General features: G+C 33.9%; 1 protein-coding gene across 1 annotated transcript in view; it reads right to left on the bottom strand.

The window, feature by feature from the left end:
• Window positions 1-15,085, bottom strand: part of SPDYA (speedy/RINGO cell cycle regulator family member A) — a 28,219-nt gene extending 13,134 nt beyond the window's left edge. Inside the window, exons 1-4 of the mRNA XM_055327007.1 lie at window positions 14,836-15,085; window positions 11,824-11,882; window positions 9,396-9,481; window positions 4,346-4,517 (exon numbers count right to left, since the gene is read on the bottom strand). Of these exons, the coding sequence (XP_055182982.1) occupies window positions 4,346-4,517; window positions 9,396-9,481; window positions 11,824-11,882; window positions 14,836-15,070 (552 nt within the window). The 5' untranslated portion in view covers window positions 15,071-15,085. The remainder of the gene's footprint in view (window positions 1-4,345; window positions 4,518-9,395; window positions 9,482-11,823; window positions 11,883-14,835) is intronic.
• Between the last annotated feature and the right edge of the window lie 3,401 nt (window positions 15,086-18,486).

Below are 18,486 nucleotides of genomic sequence, written 5' to 3'. Positions count from 1 at the left end.
TTCCTCCACATCTTTACCAATACTTTTTATATTTGTCTTTTTCACGATAACCATCCTAGTGGGTGTGAAGTGATATCTCCTTGTTGTTTTGATTTTGCATTTCTCTGATGGCTAATGATGTTGAGCATCTTTCCATGTGCTTTTTTGCCCATTTGTATATCTTCTTTTGAAAAGCCTTTTCAGATCCTTACCCTTTTAAAAATTGAGTAGTCTTTTTATTGCTGAGTTGTAAGAGCTCTTTATCTACTCTAGATTCAAGTCCCTTATTGGACAGATAATTGGAAAGAATTTTCTCCCACTTGTATTTTGTCTCTTCACTTTCACGGTGTTCTTTGAAGGGCAATTTTTCAATTTTGATGATGATCTCTATTTTCTTTTGTTGCTTGTGCTTTTGGCATCATCTCTAAGAAACTTAATTCAAGGTAATGAAGATTTACCCCTATGTATAAAGAGTTTTATAGTTTTTAGCTCTTATATTTGGGTCTTTGATCCATTTTGAGTTTGTTTTTATATATGATATGAAATGGGAGTCCAATGGCATTCATTTGCATGTGGATATACAGTTGTCCTAGCATCATTTGTTGAAAAGACTCATTTCTCCATTGAATTTTCTTGGTACCCTTGTCAAAATTCAATTGAACATAAAAATGAAGGTTTATTTCTGGACTCTTCAATTTTATTCCATTCCAGGAGATACTACTAGATACAGGGTGGTAAGGAAAGGTTTCTCTGAGATTATAAATTTAGGTAGAGTCCTGAATAAAGTGAGGAAGTGAAGCATAATGATATCTGGGGGAAAAGCATTCCAGGTAAAAAAAATCCTGAGGTGGGAATGTCCTTATTGTGTTTGAAGAACTGCAAGGAGGCCAGTATACTTGGAGGGAAGTGAGACAAAGTAAAAAAGATTAGAGTTGGCAGACCAGTTAGAACCATGATAAGATTTTTCCTTAAAAAAACCCCACAAAAACAAAACTTATTTATTTGAGAGAGAGCTAGAGATAGCAAGAGAGAGCAGAGCAGGAGGGAAAGGCAGAGAGAGAAGCAGGTTACCCACTGAGCAGGAAGCCTGATACAGGGCTTGGTCATAACCTGGGATCATAAGCTGAGCCGAAGGCAGAGGCTTAACCAATTGAACCACCCAGGTACCCCAGGGTTTTGCCTTTTATTCTATGTGAGATGGGAAGCTGTTGGGGACTTGGAAGTAGAGGAATCATGATTTGACTTACTTCTGAAAGATTTACTCTGGCTAGTGTATGAAAATAGACTACAGGACAGAGAGATTATGAGACTACTTGGAAAGTTATGGCAATAATTGAGGCACAAGGGGACAATCAAAGTAGGGCTTAGTAGTAGAGGAGGTGAGAAATGGTAGGGTGCTATATTTTTTTTTTTTTAAGGTATGGCTATAAGAAAAGTATAGGGCAACAGTTTTTTTTGCTTGAACAATTAGAATGATGAAGTTACCATTTATTAACATGTAGAAGATTGCAGGAGGAGTTAAGTTTGAGTTCTATGTGAGGGAATCATAAACTGGATTTTCAGCATGTTAAATTTGAGGTATCTACTAGACAATGAAATAGGATAGGAAATTTGATAAGCACATCTAGAATTAGGGGAGAGATCTGTTGTCAGTGTTGAAGCCTTGAGAGACTCAACTTTTCTATAAATCCCATTACATAACTGAGTTTACAGCTATCTAAAACTTTTTAGTCTTTTACATATACACCATTAAGCCGTACCATTCTCTGGCTGCTTAAAAGTCTGATGCCAGTAACTGAAGTAATCCCAGCTCCAATTGTGTAAATTAAATTGCTGCAGTTATAGCACTAGTTGTTCTATCTTAGGAATGGGGGGGGGGGCAATCTGCCATGAGGTGAGCATTACCTATCCCCGCCTCTTGCCTCTGGTACCCACTCCATGCTCTTAGCTAAGTGCCGTGGGGCTTGAAGTGTTTACTTTGAAAAAATATCAGAGTGTTCCAATAAGACCTACTATCATGTCCAAGGATGGCATAGGTTCACAAATTACCCACTCCTGACCTGGGGAGGGAATGATAAAAAAATAGCAATGCAGGGCTCTTCCAATGCCCTGTTAATTTAGAATGAATTGTTTAAATCCTTTAATGAGGATCCATTAATTTGGGGAAGGTGAGATACATAACCAATTTTTCGTATTTTCTTAATGAATTCAATCCTGAAAAAACCTCACCTGCTATTCAGTCTTCTAAGTTGTTTTTGAATCCTTTCATTTCCCCAACATTCTACAGTCCTCTTAATTTAATCTACAACTATGCATGCTTTCTAATATCTTCATCTTATTAATAAATATAATTAACAAGTTTAATTCTGGGCATACCCTCAAAATATTTCCTGAAGTTTGACACTAATCCATTAATTGGCTTTTGGCCTATCATCATTTACTAGCTATGACTTTATTTCATTACAGCATTATCTAATTCACATTTTACCAAACTTTACTAAACTAGTATTGGCTTACAATGATCACTGCCCACTATTTAATTTTCTTCTTTTTTCTTTTTTTTTACTATTTAATTTTCTACTCTAGAATATTTCTTTAGATTGCACCATTAACATTTTTCTTTATTGGAAACCAGAACATTAGATAAAATAACCCATCTTTTGTTTCATAATTTTGATTTAAACTCAATTAACATATAGTGTATTATTAGTTTCAGAGGTAGAGTTTAGTGATTCATCAGCTATATAAAACACCTAGTGCTTATTACATCACATGCCCTCCTTAAAGCCTATCACAGTTACCACCCCGACCCCTAACCCCTCTCCCCTCCAGCAACCTTCAGTTTGGTTCCTAGTTAAGAGTCTCTTACGGTTTCTTTCCCTCCCTGATTTTGTCTTATTTTTCCCTCCCTTCCCCTATGATCCTGTTTTGTTTCTTAATTCCACATGAATGAAATCAGATGATAACTGGCTTTCTCTGATGGAGTTATTTCACTTAGCATAATACCCTCATTCTATTCATGTCATTGCAAATGGTAAGATTTCATATTTTTAGATGGCTAATATTCCATTGTGTGTATATGTATGTGTGTGTGTGTGTATGTGATATATATATATATATATATATATATCACATCTTCTTTATCCATTCATATGTTGATGAAAATCTAGATGTTCCATAGTTTGGCTATTGTGGACATAGTTTGGCTATTGCGGACATTGCTGCTATAAACATTGGGGCGCACCAATGTTTGTAACTTTGGGGATCACCATGTTTGTATCTTTGGGGTAAATAACCAGTAGTGCAATTGCTGGGTAGTAGGGTAGTTCTATTTTTAAGTTTTGAGGAACCTTTACACTGTTTTCCAGAGTGGTTGTACCAGCTTGCATTCCCACTAGCAGTATAAGAGTGTTCCCCTTTTTCCACATCCTCACCAATATTTGTTGTTTCCTGACTTGTTAATTTTAGCCATTCTGACTTGTGTGAGGTGGTAACTCATTGTGGTTTTGATGTGTATTTTCCTGATGCCAAATGATATGGAGCATTTTTTCATGTCTGTTGGCCATTTGTATGTCTTCTTTGGAGAAAAGTCTGTTCATGTCTTCTGCCATTTCTTGACCAGATTATTTGTTCTTTGGGTGTTGAGTTTAAGTTCTTTATAGATTTTGGATACTAGCCCTTTATCTGATAAGACATTTGCAAATATATTCTCCCATTCTGTAGGTTGTCTTTTGGTTTGGTTGATTGTTTCCCTTGCTGTGCAAAGGTTTTTTTATCTTGATGAAGTCCCAATAGTTCATTTTTGCTTTTATTTCCCAAAATAACCTATCTTTTTATTTTTAGTGTCTTTCTGTTTTATCTTAATAGAATCTGGCATCAAGAAAACTTACCTTATATATTATTCTATGTGAAAAGAGGTACTATTTTTAACATATTTAAATTTATTTAAAATTTTTAGCATACAGTTTGCATTTCAATCTTGGGAACTCGAAATTTCACATACTTTGTTTAATGGAAATTATTATTCAGCTCCAAATGTTATTAACATATTTTGGAATATGCATACTGTTCTTTCCCAATTTATTTCTGATCTCTTAGACCAGAGAAACATACTAAAATAGAAATACTTACTATAGAAGTAGGCTGCTCTGAAAAACAGAAATGACAATTTTAAATTATTGTGGTATATTAAAACATCAACATTGTAGTATACAAGTTGTATTCATGGTAACCATTAACCAGGGTTAATAGTCTACCCTTACATATATAAAAAATGAAATATCAGAAGCACATTAAAAATAAGACAAGAGAAATTACATAAAGAGAAAACAGAGATTACCTATATAAAGTATTTAAAAAATCTTACCTCCTCACAGCATCGCCTGCTTACAATAGCCCTATAGTCAATTCTATCCCAGAGTTGGTCCCTTAACTTTAAGAAATTAGGGAACAATTTTCTCCAGTTTTTCCCTAAAGCCCATGGAAAAATTTCATATTTGGATTCTTCTTCATCTTCTTCAACTGTGTTAGCCAGATACCTAACAAAAAAGACCAATAACTCAAAAAAGAAGTAGGAAAAGAACAGGAACAGGCAGTTCACATACACAAACATACACAGAAAATCACTTGTAAACACATAAAAGATGTTCAACCTTACTGATAATTAAGGAAATATAGATAAAAAATAGAAATACAGTGAATTTTACCTTGTTGAGTTCTGGATATTTTTGTATTCCTATAAATCTTGAACTTTGTTCTGAGATGCATTTAAGTTACTTGGAAACAGTGTGATCCTTTCAGGTCTTGCTTTTATGATTTGTTAGGAGGATCTGGAGCAATGTTCAGACTGGGGCTAATTATTCCCCACTACTGATGTAAGACATTCCTGAGTACTGTACTCAATATCCTGTGAATTATGAGTTTTTTTCAGTCTGGCTGGTGAGAACAAGCACTATTTCCAGTCCTGGGGAAATGTTAAGCATTGTTCCCTCTAATCCTTTCTTATGATCTTTCCCCTCACCCAAGTAGTTTCCTTATAGACATATGGAAATCCATATCCTCCTAAACACTTGAGGGGGATTGGGCATATACAGAAGCAGGAAAACATGACCCAAAATAAAAAGAATCCTCAATCAAAACTGATACATGTTAGAAATAACAGACATTAAACAGACAAGGACATTAAAACAGTTGTATTTATTCCAGATGTTCAAAAAGATAAGGAGACACATTCAAAGTGTACTTCTAGAGATGAAAACTACATGTACAATGAAAAATACATAGAGTAGGATTAATAGACTAAATATTGCAGAAGAAAAGATTTGTGCACTGAAGACAGCAATATAAACTATCCAAAATGAAACACACACACACGAAAAGAAACTAAAATAATAGAGCATCAGTGAGCTATGAGACTTCAAGTAGTCTAATAAAGGTGAAACTGGAGTCCCTAATGAGCATTGGATGGACAAAAAAATTTGAAGAAACAATGGCTGAAAAATTTTGAAATTTGATTAAAACTATAAAAATACTAAGAAGCTCAATGAAAAAAATATGCTCACAGCACAAAATATAAATAAAATTACACCAATGCACATCATAATCAAATTCTTCAGAACCAGTGATGAAAAAAATCTTAAGAGCAGCCAGGCAAAAAAAAAAAAAAAAAAAAAAAAAGACAAGTTAGATAACACAGAAACACAGATACAGATAGAAATTTTCCACTAGAAACAATGAAAACCCTATAGATGACTTTCCAAGAAAAATAGACAACTTACAATAAGAAAATTACAAAACGCCTAAAAGAACAAGGCACCATCAACAGAAACAGACCCTGAAGTGTGAAGAAACTGAAGTAGACAGACATTAAAGGATAAAAGATCGTAAAAGCATAATAAAGGAAGGCAAATGATCCTAAGTGGAAAGTTTGAGATGCAAGAAGGAATAGTAAGCAAAGATATAAATATGTGGGTAAATCTAAATAAATATTTGATGTATAAAACAATGACAATAATATGTCTCTAACTTTTTGGAGAGTTTCCTGTAGAACTACAGAATTGTAAAACAAGAGAATATAAGTTGAGAAGGGGGTGACTGGAGTTAAAATACTTAAAGTTCTTGATTAAAAAATAACTGGGATAGAGCTTCCTGGTGGATGAACACATGGAGATCAGATACACTGAGAGGGTATGGAAGCTCTATGCCCTTTCCCCATACACTGCCCTATGCATCTTCAATCTGGCTGTTCTTGAGTTATATCCTTTTATAACAAAACTGGTTATCTAGTAAGTTAAAAAAAATAAGTAATTGGGATAACTGCTAAAAAAAAACAGATATAGACTGCATAATTTCCAAACAAGTAGAGGAAAAAAGAATCAAAAAATAAAAATTTAAAAAATCTCAATGAAAAAGATAAAAATGGAGTGGGAAGAAGAAACAGAAAAAGTGGGACATAAAGACAAGATAGTAAAAAAAGAAAAAAAGAAAAAGAAAATATATAAGCAATAATAGAATATTATTGTGCAGTGAAAATGAACCAGACCTATACACGTCAATATTAACAAATTTCAAAATCATAAAGCAAAAGAAGGAAGTTACAGGAGAACAGCACATATGATTATTTTACATACAGATTAAAAACAGGAAAAACGAAACAATATATTATTTGGAGGTTTATACATAAAATATAGAAAATCAAGAAAATTACTATCTGTGAGAAGAAGCAGTACTAACTGGGAAACTGTGTACTGTGAGCTTCTAAGATTCTGGCAATGTTCTATTATTAGGCTGAGTCATGGGTACACGAATATTTGTTTTGCCTTTTTCTTCAACAAACATACATATACATACCCCATACACTTCCTTTGTAGATCTCACATTAGAAATTTTTAAAAGGCACAGAAGTATATAGTACACTTCTATTCAGGTAATACATACACTGGGTCATGTACACAAAGTTATTTCTAGACAGATACATGTGAAACCTTAATGGTCCTCGAAGAAGGATGTTAAGGCCTTGAGATATGAGGGAGACTTACTTTAAATTGTATACTCACTTATGTCTTTTAAAAAAACTATATGCATATTCAATTTGGTTATATTAATATAAAGTTAGCACCTATTACTTTAACTTCCCTTAAAATATCTGTACATATTTTAATATTACCTTAATATAAAGCACCTCATTGCTTAACCCATTCGGTTACATGGATTATATAATGTCCTCTGTAAAATTACATCAAGTAATTTCTTACTTTATTATCCCTGATGGGGCTTAGTTAAGGGTAGACTTCTAGAAGCCAGAGGTTGGCCTTTTAGCATGCCTGTTGACTAAGGGAAACACATAAAATCTATAATCAGAACTCCATTGTGATTCTATTCTAGATTAACAATTTTTCAGGATCAGTGTGATAAAATATCTATATTGTATACATGTAAGTCAACTTCTAGTCTGAAATAGATTTTCTTGGAGCAGAGTCCATTTTTTTTGGCGTAATAGTTAATTATGTTTATCCAAATAAAGAATTAAGAACATCCATATGTTAAAGGGTGCAAAAAAAAAAAAAGTTAGATACACATTCCTTGCCTTTAAGAAGCCTACAGTCAAGTAGAAGAGGCAACTAAGTATGGAACAAACAACTGTGCAAGAGAATATGGAATAATAACAATAAAAGTTCAGAGTGTTATAAGAATATATAGGAGAGAAAAGGACCTGAGTGAGAATTGTGGCTGAGAAAATACTTAATAAGAACTATTGAGTCAGGCTATAAAAAAAGTATGACTAGATACAAAATGGAAGTTATAATCCATGTTATTTTTAACACGGAATTTATTATACCATGTGCAATGCAACTGCACATACTACTATATAGTGTAAGCTGACACAGTGCTTCACTGGTAATAACATTACTAAAACATCAAATAAATCCAATTTCGGGAATCTGGTAAGAATTAAAACTAAAGCATCCTTTGGTTTGTTTTTAATTTTCAAGTGGGGAAAAAACTACAAAATAGATATTGCATGAACATTCAGATACAATATAATACTAAAGAGACATGTAAACAGCAATGTAACTTAGTGGTTAATCACTGAATTTGGCCATTGGCAAGTCACACCTGAATTTGCATCCCAGCTCTGCCACTACTAACTTTTGTAAGATTGAGAAGTACTTTTCTTCCTAAGTCTCAATTTCACCAACTGTAAAATGAAGATAATTAAATAATGTATCTCATAGTAAGATTTAAGGAGCTTATTTAAAAAAACATTTTTGTGGTGTCTTGCATATAACATTCAATATTAGCTATTACTATTATATTCTCCCAATTTATCAATCATCACCAAATTTTATAGAGTTCATTTTTCCTCCAGCATGGGGAAATGTGTCTTCTGAATAAAATTAGGGATCAGTTTCTTCCAGTCCTATTCCTTGAATCACACTGAGTCTGAATTAAAGTCTGAGTTAAAACTCATTCATCACTGCGAATAGTTGTGCTATTCACCTTAATTATTTTTATATGTAGTTCCCTAGTTAAGTACTTAAAATTATATTCATACATCCCCAACTGCAGTATTTTATCTAGGTAGTAGGTAGAAAAAGTTTCAAGATTGAGATAGATTTTCTTAAACTACATTGCTTCTAGTAGAATTCTGACCTGTAGATTGGAAAGCCATGTAAATAAAACCATTTAATAGATCACAAAGCTAATATGAACTGTCTAACACAAAGTCAATACAAGAACTGGAAAACAAAACTATATTCCTTGGTCAAAGTTCACTGTGTTAAGTAAGAGTCAGTCGTTACTAAAGGTATCAGTTATGAATAACTTCTATGTTATAGGCATAAACCTACAATCAGTATGTCTACAGCATTTTCCACAAACCGTTTAATGTAAAAGGGCAATGATGATGATTTTTACTATAAATTTACTGGAAGTTTCAGAGAGACTATTTTGGCTTTTAAAACATATCTAAGTTCAAAAGGGGAGAATTTGAGATAATTTATATGGAGCACTCTGAAAAATGAAAAAGTACAATACAAACTTAAGTGGAATACTTAATAACAAATCTTAAGCATACAGCAAGATCAGATCAGTGAAAAGAACATAAAAATACCATATTAAAGTAAAAACACTATATCTTCTACATATAAAGGCCTATACAAAGATATATATCAGGTTTTTAAAAGCCTGTTTTATTTTTTTATGAGTCGCAATGTTAACTTTATTTACTTATTTCTTTAAGTAGGCTCTATGCCCAATGTGGGGCCCAAACTCACCACCCCAGAGATCTAGAGTTACATGCTCTACCAACCAACCAAGCCAGCCAGGCGCCCCAAAATAGCCTCTGTTTTAAATTAGATATCATACATATATTATGAATAAGTACCACAAAAATCACTTATAGAAAGCATACTTACAGAGCAATAAAGAAATTTATCCTGGTATGCTCATTTATAGTAAATTTAGCTCTCTTGAAATACACAAAGGTCATAGCCAAAAGATACTATAGGGAAAAAAGTAAAAGTTAATATTAATGTTTTGTTTTCATAAGTAAAACTGCTTTAAAATAGTTATCTTTAAGATGAAGAATAAACTAAAAATAATACAGCATTATTTATCTTTATTACAGAATTACCTATTTATATTTGGGTCCTTATTTTTTGACTTCCTATATGATACAGTGAGAAATAGTTCTGAACCATTTAACATGATTAAGATTAGAATGAACTCCTAAGTTTTATTATTGCCAATATTTTTTGAACCAAAACCTCAATTTTTTCTATCTTAAATTTCAAATCCAAAGAGAAGTTGAAATAATAATTACAAAAACCATACATCCTTGTCCTAGATTCACCAAATGTTAGTATGTTGCCACATTGATTTGATGTATATATCTCTACAAAATTTTTTTCCTGACTCATTAATTGTAGATATCCATACTCACTATTGATTGACTGATTGAAGGGGGAGCAATTTTTAAGTCGAGGTAAAACCGACAAAGTTGCTTATAAAGTTTACAATGTGATGATTTGATATACATATACATTGTGAAATGAACATCAAAATCATAACACATCCATCATCACACAGAATTATCTTTTTTTCTTTTAAGACAACATAGGATCTAGTCTCTAGCAATTTCATATACTTACTTTTTAAAATAATCTTTTAAAAATAACTTCTAGTCAGAAATTATAACATGGCTCTATTTTCATTGGAAAAAAATGTTTTAAATGTGTTATTAGAAAGATTTATCAAGTTTGGTATTAGGACACTATGCCAGGTTCTATCTGTCCAAATTAAAAAGGACTTATAGTACTGATGTATTTGTTTCCCTCTCATAAAATACCTATTTATTCTACCTTCATAGGATTGACTACAAAGGTGAGTCCAAGTTTTCAAGGTAGCTTTCAGTAGAGAACTCTTGAAATAGTGTTTTAAGGTATGGTATGCTTGTTAGCTACTTTAAAAGCACTGCCCCCTGCTGTCCAGCAACTTTAATTACCGTAATGCACTTCAAGTTGAAAACTACAACTCCACATGCACTTAATCTGCATAGATAGATATTTTATATGAAGGCGTTACTGTTACTTTTTAAAAATGTTAGTGACTTTGTGAATATATTTTATTTTGTTTTTATTTTATTTTTTATTTTTATTTATGATAGTCACACAGACTGTGAGAGAGAGAGAGGCAGAGACATAGGCAGAGGGAGAAGCAGGCTCCATGCACTGGGGAGCCCGATGTGGGATTCAATCCCGGGTCTCCAGGATAGCGCCCTGAGCCAAAGGCAGGCGCTAAACCGCTGCGCCACCCAGGAATCCCTGTGAATATATTTTAAAAGATCTCATATTTTAGAAGTATAACATGAAAAATTCACGGATAAAATGTTAGGATGTCTGAGATTTGCTTCAAAATAACCCAGTTTTGGGAAGAATTAGAAGAAACAAGCGGAGCCATAAATTGATGTTTATTGTAGCTACATGATAGACACATGGAGGGTCTTTGTTCTATTTTCTCTACCTCAAGGTATATATATTTGAAATTTTCCAGAATTAGATTTCCAAAATCCAAAATTAAGAAAACCAAACTCTGATTTTATCTTTGTTACCTTAACTTGAAATAAAAAAGTTCCTATCAATATTAACTTGATGGGTATTTAACCATAAACTAGTCTTCTACTCATCCCTAGCCCATTGGTTGGCACATTAAATTTAAGCGTGATGTGAATTCATGCTGAATCTTCTGATATGACTACCTGGTCTAAGATAGCATTTACAAAGCTGAAATCATAACTGTCCAGCCAAATCTAAAGAGAATGGAAATACCATGGTCCCTAGTATGTACATGAGCATCAAGATGATCTTTTATGAAACACTGATTCCTAAATAAAGAATATAATAAACTAATTTTACTCTACAAAATTATTGGAATTTGTTTTATCTAAGTTACCTACAAAATATTAAAATGTATAATAGACTTCCTTAGCAGAATGAATGTCAGAATGTTCAGAATATTCTTTCTCTACAGGCTGATAAAAGGTAGTAATTCTGATCAAAACATAGTAAGTCTATACTGATTCTTGTTTTCAAACAAATATAGACTTAAGGTCATTTAAATCTAATAAATAATACTCTACAATTCCTCAAGTATAAAAATGAATCTCTAATGTATGCTAATTTCAAAAATTAATGTGTAAGGATTTCACTTTGAAGGAGCAACACAGGCTAGTTCTTTTCCTAACCTTAATTGATATGACCGAAAATTCTATAAGGTTTTTTAAAAGTTCTGATGGTCTAGTAACATAATAATGCTGTTTAATGATTACATTGTTATCTAATTTACCTTGTCTGCAATTTTACAGCAGCAGTCCATCCACAAGAAATCTTGAATTAAATCGTCATCTACAACAAAAGATAGCTATAACTTGTTTTTTAAATTTTTATTTCTATGACTTGTTTTTTAAAAATAGAATGTTTCCTTTTGAAGAATCAATTTCTAGATAGATTATAAATGATGCTTAGAAAGCAAACAAAAATGGCTGGAGTAGTGTTATTTAAAATGTAGTTTGCATTTCTTTGGTGTATTTACCATTGCAAGCATTGCACAAAGAGCTACTGCTTTACTCAGGTTTCCCATCTGATTTGCTCAGAGTGAAGGGGATATGGTGGAACGGTTTGGTTTCCTGACGATCCCAATAGCTCTTAGAGAAAAATATCTTGGGTAATTCTAGATTAGCTCTTTATTATTTTCAAAAATCAACCTTTACTGGTGGAAATGGAACCTGATAAAAGATAATGCAGTCTTTAGTAAATAATGGCTTAATGAATATTATTTGTTTTCTAAAGATGTTTTACTCTTGGGACGCCTGGGTGGCTCAGTAGTTGAGTATCTTGCCTTTGGTTCAGGTTATGATCTGGAGGCCATGGGATTGAGTCCTGCATGGAGCCTGCTTCTCCTTCTGGCTATGTCTTTGTCTCTCTCTCTCTCACAAATAAATATAAATAAAATCTTTGAAAAAAAATATGTTTTACTCTTTCTACTACTTTCTCCTGATAGCCTCTTATTTATCTCTGTCCAATTATCTATTATCCAAACATCAATGAAAATGTCTATATAAAGAAGATTCACAATTTATTAGCTATTTATAATTAACATTTAATTTTAGAAAAACAGTATTAATGACAAAAGATCAACAAAAATATTTTTAAAATATGTAAAAAGTAGGTCAAAAATACTTATTCAATTTTAAAAGGCTAAAATATATAATCCCTAAATATGAGTAGTTGTCAGAATATAATCTGAGAAAATCTGCTTTCGCCCATTCCCCTCTTCAAGTTATATAACAAACAAAACATACTTCTGTACACTGATTTTTACATCCTAGAAATATCATCAATATGGTCAAATATATGGAAGGTTCCAAAAATAAGTACTCATTTTCTTAGACTAATTAATTTCTGCCTTAATTCTATTCTTAAAAAGAAAACTCTATGTCAAACGTGGGGTTGTAACTCACAATTCCAAGAGTCAGATGCATGCCCTGATTGAGCCAGCCAGGCACCCAACTATTTCTTAAATTACACACGGTAGAGCCAGGTATTTTCTCTTATTTCTCATGATCAGTTATGAACAATAAAAATGTTCGTGGGTAATAGTTTTGCACTAGTCTTTTTTTTTTAAGATTTTATTTATTTATTCATGAGAAACAGAGAGAAAGAGGCAGAGACACAGGCAGATGGAGAAGCAGGCTCCATGCAGTGAGCCTGACTAGGGACTCCATCCTGGGACTCCAGGATCATGCCCTGGGCCGAAGGCAGTGCTAATCCGTTGAGCTACCCAGGCTGCCCAGTTTTGCACTAGTCTTAAAGAGAAAAGGGAAACTTATATTAACAGCATTCTAGATCCTGACAGGAAACATCCTGGTAGTTCAACATTTTCCTACTTATACTACTTACATTTTTTTTCCTTCTCACCTCATGTTCTTATTTTGCTTTTCTTTAAATCTTAACCAGCTTGTTCTCCTTTTCCTTCTTTCTCCCTTTCTTTTTCTCTCCCCCCCTCTTTTTTTAAGATTTTTGTCTTTTAAGCAGGGTAAACACTCTTGCCCCCAACTGTCTTTTTTTAAAAAAAATTTTATTTATTCATGAGAGACACAGAGAGAAAGGCAGAGACACAGGCAGAGGGAAAAGCAGGCCCCTTGCGGGGAGCCTGACATGGGACCTGATCCCAGGACCCCGGGATCACCACCTGAGCCAAAGGCAGATGCTCAACTATTCAGCCACCCAAGCATCTCATGTCCCCAACTCTCTTAGACACTAATGCCTGTCACCTGGATCTAACAGACTATGATATCTGTTTGACTGGATTCATTCCTATGGATATATACCAGAATTCGTCTATCCACTCTTTAATCTACCTTACCTTAAAAAAAAATCTAAAAAAAACCCTTCCCTTTCTTGGCTAATGGAAGTAATATAAAGGGGAGCCTGGGTGGCTCAGTTAGTTAAGCATCTGCCTTTGGCTCAGGTCATGATCCCAGGATTCTGGGGTTGAGCCTGGTATTGGGCTTCCTGCTGAGTGGGGAATCTGCTTGTTGAAGTTTGTTAAGAATTTTTTTTTAAAGATTTTATTTATTTATTCATGAGAGACACACACACACACAGAGAGAGAGAGAGGCACAGACACAGGCAGAAGGAGTAGCAGGCTCCATGCAGGGAGTCCGACGTGGGGCTGGATCCCGACGTGGGGCTGGATCCCGGGTCTCCAGGATCGTATCCTGGGCTGAAGGCGGCACTAAACCCCTGGGCCACCAGGTCTGCCCTTGTTAAGAAATTTGTCAGCAATGTCTTATGACGCTGTCTTATTGACATTCCAAATCATTGCTTATTATCTGAACAAATAAATTTAAAATCACTTTCATTATAGGAACATGATGATAAAGGATAATTTTTAACAATATTCCCCATATGTGGAGGGACAATATTCCCTGGCTGGCTCAATTGGAAGAGCACGCAACTCCTGATCTTGGGGTCAGGTCATGATCCCGTAGTCCCAGGACTGAGCCCCACATGAGGCTCCCTGCTTAGCGGGGAGTTGGGCTCCCTGCTTAAAGGGAGTCAAGCTTCTTCCTCTGACCCTCCCTTCTCTTGTGCTCTCTTTCAAATAAATAAATAAAATATTTTAAAAAACAAAAAGCAACTCAAATAAAACAAAAACAAATTGGTTGGAGACTGAGAATCTAACATAGAAAATAACATGCTCTTAGATTATTATGAAAAGAATAAAGTAGATCTTTAGATTCTCTTATTTTTTAAGTACTTTACAATTACCACTATTAAAATATTTTAAACCTACCAAATAATTTAAAGAAAGCAGTCATTTCCTGACGCTGTATAACTAGACAGGGTCCTTTGGGGCGTTTAGACTTGTTGGTATTATGTGCATTTTTTTCAGATGCTGGCCAACTATCTTTAAAAATAGGACGCTTCAGGTTAATGGGTTTTTTAGGCTGATGTGATCTATTTGACCCTGATTTTACATGAACAGTGACAGTAGGTGGTGTCTTACAACACAGCTGATTATGTCTCATTTTGCTTTCCCAAGATTCCTGTAAAAACAAAACATGTAATTATTTACCACACTCTTATTCATTTTTATATAAAAACAACTAATTGGATGACATTACCAGATGCATTCATATAAGATGTTACTCAACTTGCTACTAAAATGTTATTTGTTATAGTGACCCACATAAGAAATTGCTTTTAGAATTCAGTGCTTAGAAATGCTGTTTCCTTTGGATAACTGATATACCTTCTCTTCCCAATAATAAGATCCTGTATACCATTTTGCTTTGACTAGGGACTCTTAAACCAAATTTGAAAGTTAATTATAGGAACTATGCTGAGTCTATAATATATTTGTGATATTCTTTTTTTCCTAATATGTTTAATTTTGCTTCCATTGACATAGTTTTGTCATGCGGTTATTATATGCCACTTCAAATTTTTTATAGAACAAGGCAAACTATTTCCAGAACTAAATTATTATCATATCAAGTCTTATATTGAAAGCAATCCCCCCACCACACACAAAATATTTTCTTACTGGGTAATTCCTTGATATGTTACAAAATTCACTTATTCAACAAGAATTTACTGGTATTTACTGCAAAATTAAAGACATTTTTAGCAAAGAAATGTAGGGTATATGTCCTTTGAGAGATCCTTGTAAATTGATCGCTCTAATTTTTAAAGTTGCGAGTATATGACCATATTATCTGAGTGACTGACTATAAGTGTATATGAATGTACAGTGTTATAATCCAATAAAATCAGAAACAAAATTAATTCATCAGTATTTAACAATATGCACGATCACTACCATTTGGTGGTAATTAGTTCACATAATTACTAGTTAGTATTACTTTTGTGGTCAAAGTACTTACAGGTGACAGGAAATGGAGGCATGCATAGACAAAGCATGAAACTACTCTAAGACCCTAATGAGAACCTCTGAATCCATAACTCACAGTGACCCAGGCAGCCATGCCTCCCTTGGTGTTCAAGGAGTTAGGTACAGATTCTCCTTCCTGACCCTCAGAAACTTCTCTGCTGAAGGAAGGAATGGAAAGTAAGATTGGATATAGTAGGGCTAGATCAGCAATGTCGAATATACTGTGAGCCACATATGTAATTTTATATTTTTAAAGCTTCATTACAGAAGTACAAATAAGCAAAATGAAATGAATTTTAGTAATATATTTTATGTAATCTAGTATACCTAAAATATCATTTTAATGTGTAATCAATATAAGAATTAATGATATTTTACATACTTTATTTTTCACACTAAGTTTTTGAAATCTGGTGTGTATTTACATTTACAGTATATCTCAATTCAGCTGCTAAATTTCTAACAGAGTGAAATGTAGTCTTACCAAAACAGTAGTAAGTAAAAATATTTTACACTCTTTCAGTACTTTAAAAATTCTTCAGTTGCACCATCCACATTTCAACTGCTCATCAGCCACATGTAGCTAGTTGCTACCATATGAGACAGCAGAGGGCTAGATACTGAAGAACTAGGCAGAGGAAATTATATTCAATCAATTCTATAATTGCTTCTCCTCTGTTTCACTTCCCTCCCTCATCTTTCTTCTTAGATCCTAAGGTCTAACCAAACTGAAGACAGTTCTGGAGTTGGAGCTGGTGGTGTTACAAACTCCAGAGAAAAAGGAATGGGTGATAACTGAACCTTGAGACTTCCATAAAAACTTTCTGCTATTTCCAACCCACCTCCTCAGGGAGACAGCTCGAGGTCTCATCTGCATCTTCCCTCCCCCCCCACCCCAAAGTAAGAGCAGCTTTATGATCTAGATGGAAAAAAATGATGTCAGGCTTCTCAAACTGGGGTGAGGCATCTAAGCTTGGGGGTGGGAAGTACCAGAATACAGAAGAACTATGGCATATCTCCCAGGAGGTAAGTTTTATTCAATATTAAGTAAATAACTTAAAAGTGTTGTTATTTTAGACAACCATGGATATACTGTGAAATAGAATGCAAATATTATTATATAAATAAATATATATGTTCACAGTATAGGCATTACACTATTACACTAAACCCTTATGTGTTGGGATAGTTCATATAAAATTTGAAGAGATAAAGAACTGCTGAAATTTCCTAAATAGAGAGATTCATTGAAGTTAATCAGCAAACACTGGCAGGAAAGTTACAGAGGAACTTAAGCAGAGAAGCTATCAATGCTCTACTCTTGGTCATATTCTACCTTGAGGTAGTTTTAAATTTTGCTCTTTATTTAGATATACTGAGAGAATAGAGTTCTCATAGCAAGAGGAAAAGAATGCAAGGCAAATAAAAAATTATAAGCCATTACAGGAGGCACCTGGGTGGCTAAGTCAGTTAAACATCTGCCTTTGGCTCAGGCTGGATCCCCAGGGTCCTGGGATCCAGCCGTTCTTTTGGCTCCTGCCTCAGCCAGGAGGAGTCTGCTTCTCCCTCTCCTGCTGCAGCTCCCCCTGCTTGTTCTCTGTCTCAAGCACTCTCTTTCTCAAATAAATAAATAAATAAATAGCCATTTCAGGAAAAGGTAAGAGAAGGGGAAACTAGGAGAAACTATGCTTATATGGAAAAATCCTTTAATGAGTTTTTACATGGGTTCCACCGACATGAAAAAAAATCATAACAGAATTCACACTTCAATAGGATGTCTGGGATTTTTTGTTTTTGTTTGTAAATAGACCACAGCCAATCTAGAAGCATCTGAAATAATTTCTTTTCTCTAGAGATAGTAACATAAAGAGTGTTAGGGGTGGTGGTCCACAGAATCATACAACAGAAGTAGTATTTGGGGACTCATCTGCCTATATGAAATATCTAATTGCAATATCCAATGGCAATTCAGGGCAGGAAGGGAAACCTTAAATTCCTTATAATTATAGTCTCATAATGAGCACTTAATATGTGCCAGACTTTGTGCTAAAAGTTTTACATATTTTCTCATTTAATCCTCAGAATATTTCTATAAAAGAAATATTATTTTCTAGATGAGAAATTTGAGGTTTAGGGAAGAAGAAATTTGCCTGTGGACACGTAATTAGCGAGTGATAAAGTTAGGACTTGATCTGGGATTGTTTGACACTAAAGTCCCACATACTCTAACCACCATTTTAAAATCAGGGGGTTTTTTTATTTAAGATTTTATTTATTTATTCATGAGAAACACAGAGAGAAGCAGAGACACAGGCAGAGGGAAAAGCAGACTTGCTGCACAGACCCCAGGACCCCAGGATCATGACTTGAGCCAAAGGCAGATGCTTAACTACTGAGCCACCCAGGTGCCCTTAAAAACCAGTTTTAAAAATTAAGTGAATTCATGTGTAATATACATGGCACATGGTAAGCAGTCCAATATTACTGTCATCTTGCCAGGAAAACAAAGCCAGTTTATGAGCTTACGCTTTATAAAAATTTAAGTCTAGC

Source organism: Nyctereutes procyonoides, unplaced genomic scaffold (assembly GCF_905146905.1).
Source record: "Nyctereutes procyonoides isolate TBG_1078 unplaced genomic scaffold, NYPRO_anot_genome, whole genome shotgun sequence".
NCBI lineage: Eukaryota > Metazoa > Chordata > Mammalia > Carnivora > Canidae > Nyctereutes > Nyctereutes procyonoides.
The sequence above is the reverse complement of the archived record's forward strand: the minus strand, read 5'-3'. Positions and strand labels throughout refer to the sequence as shown.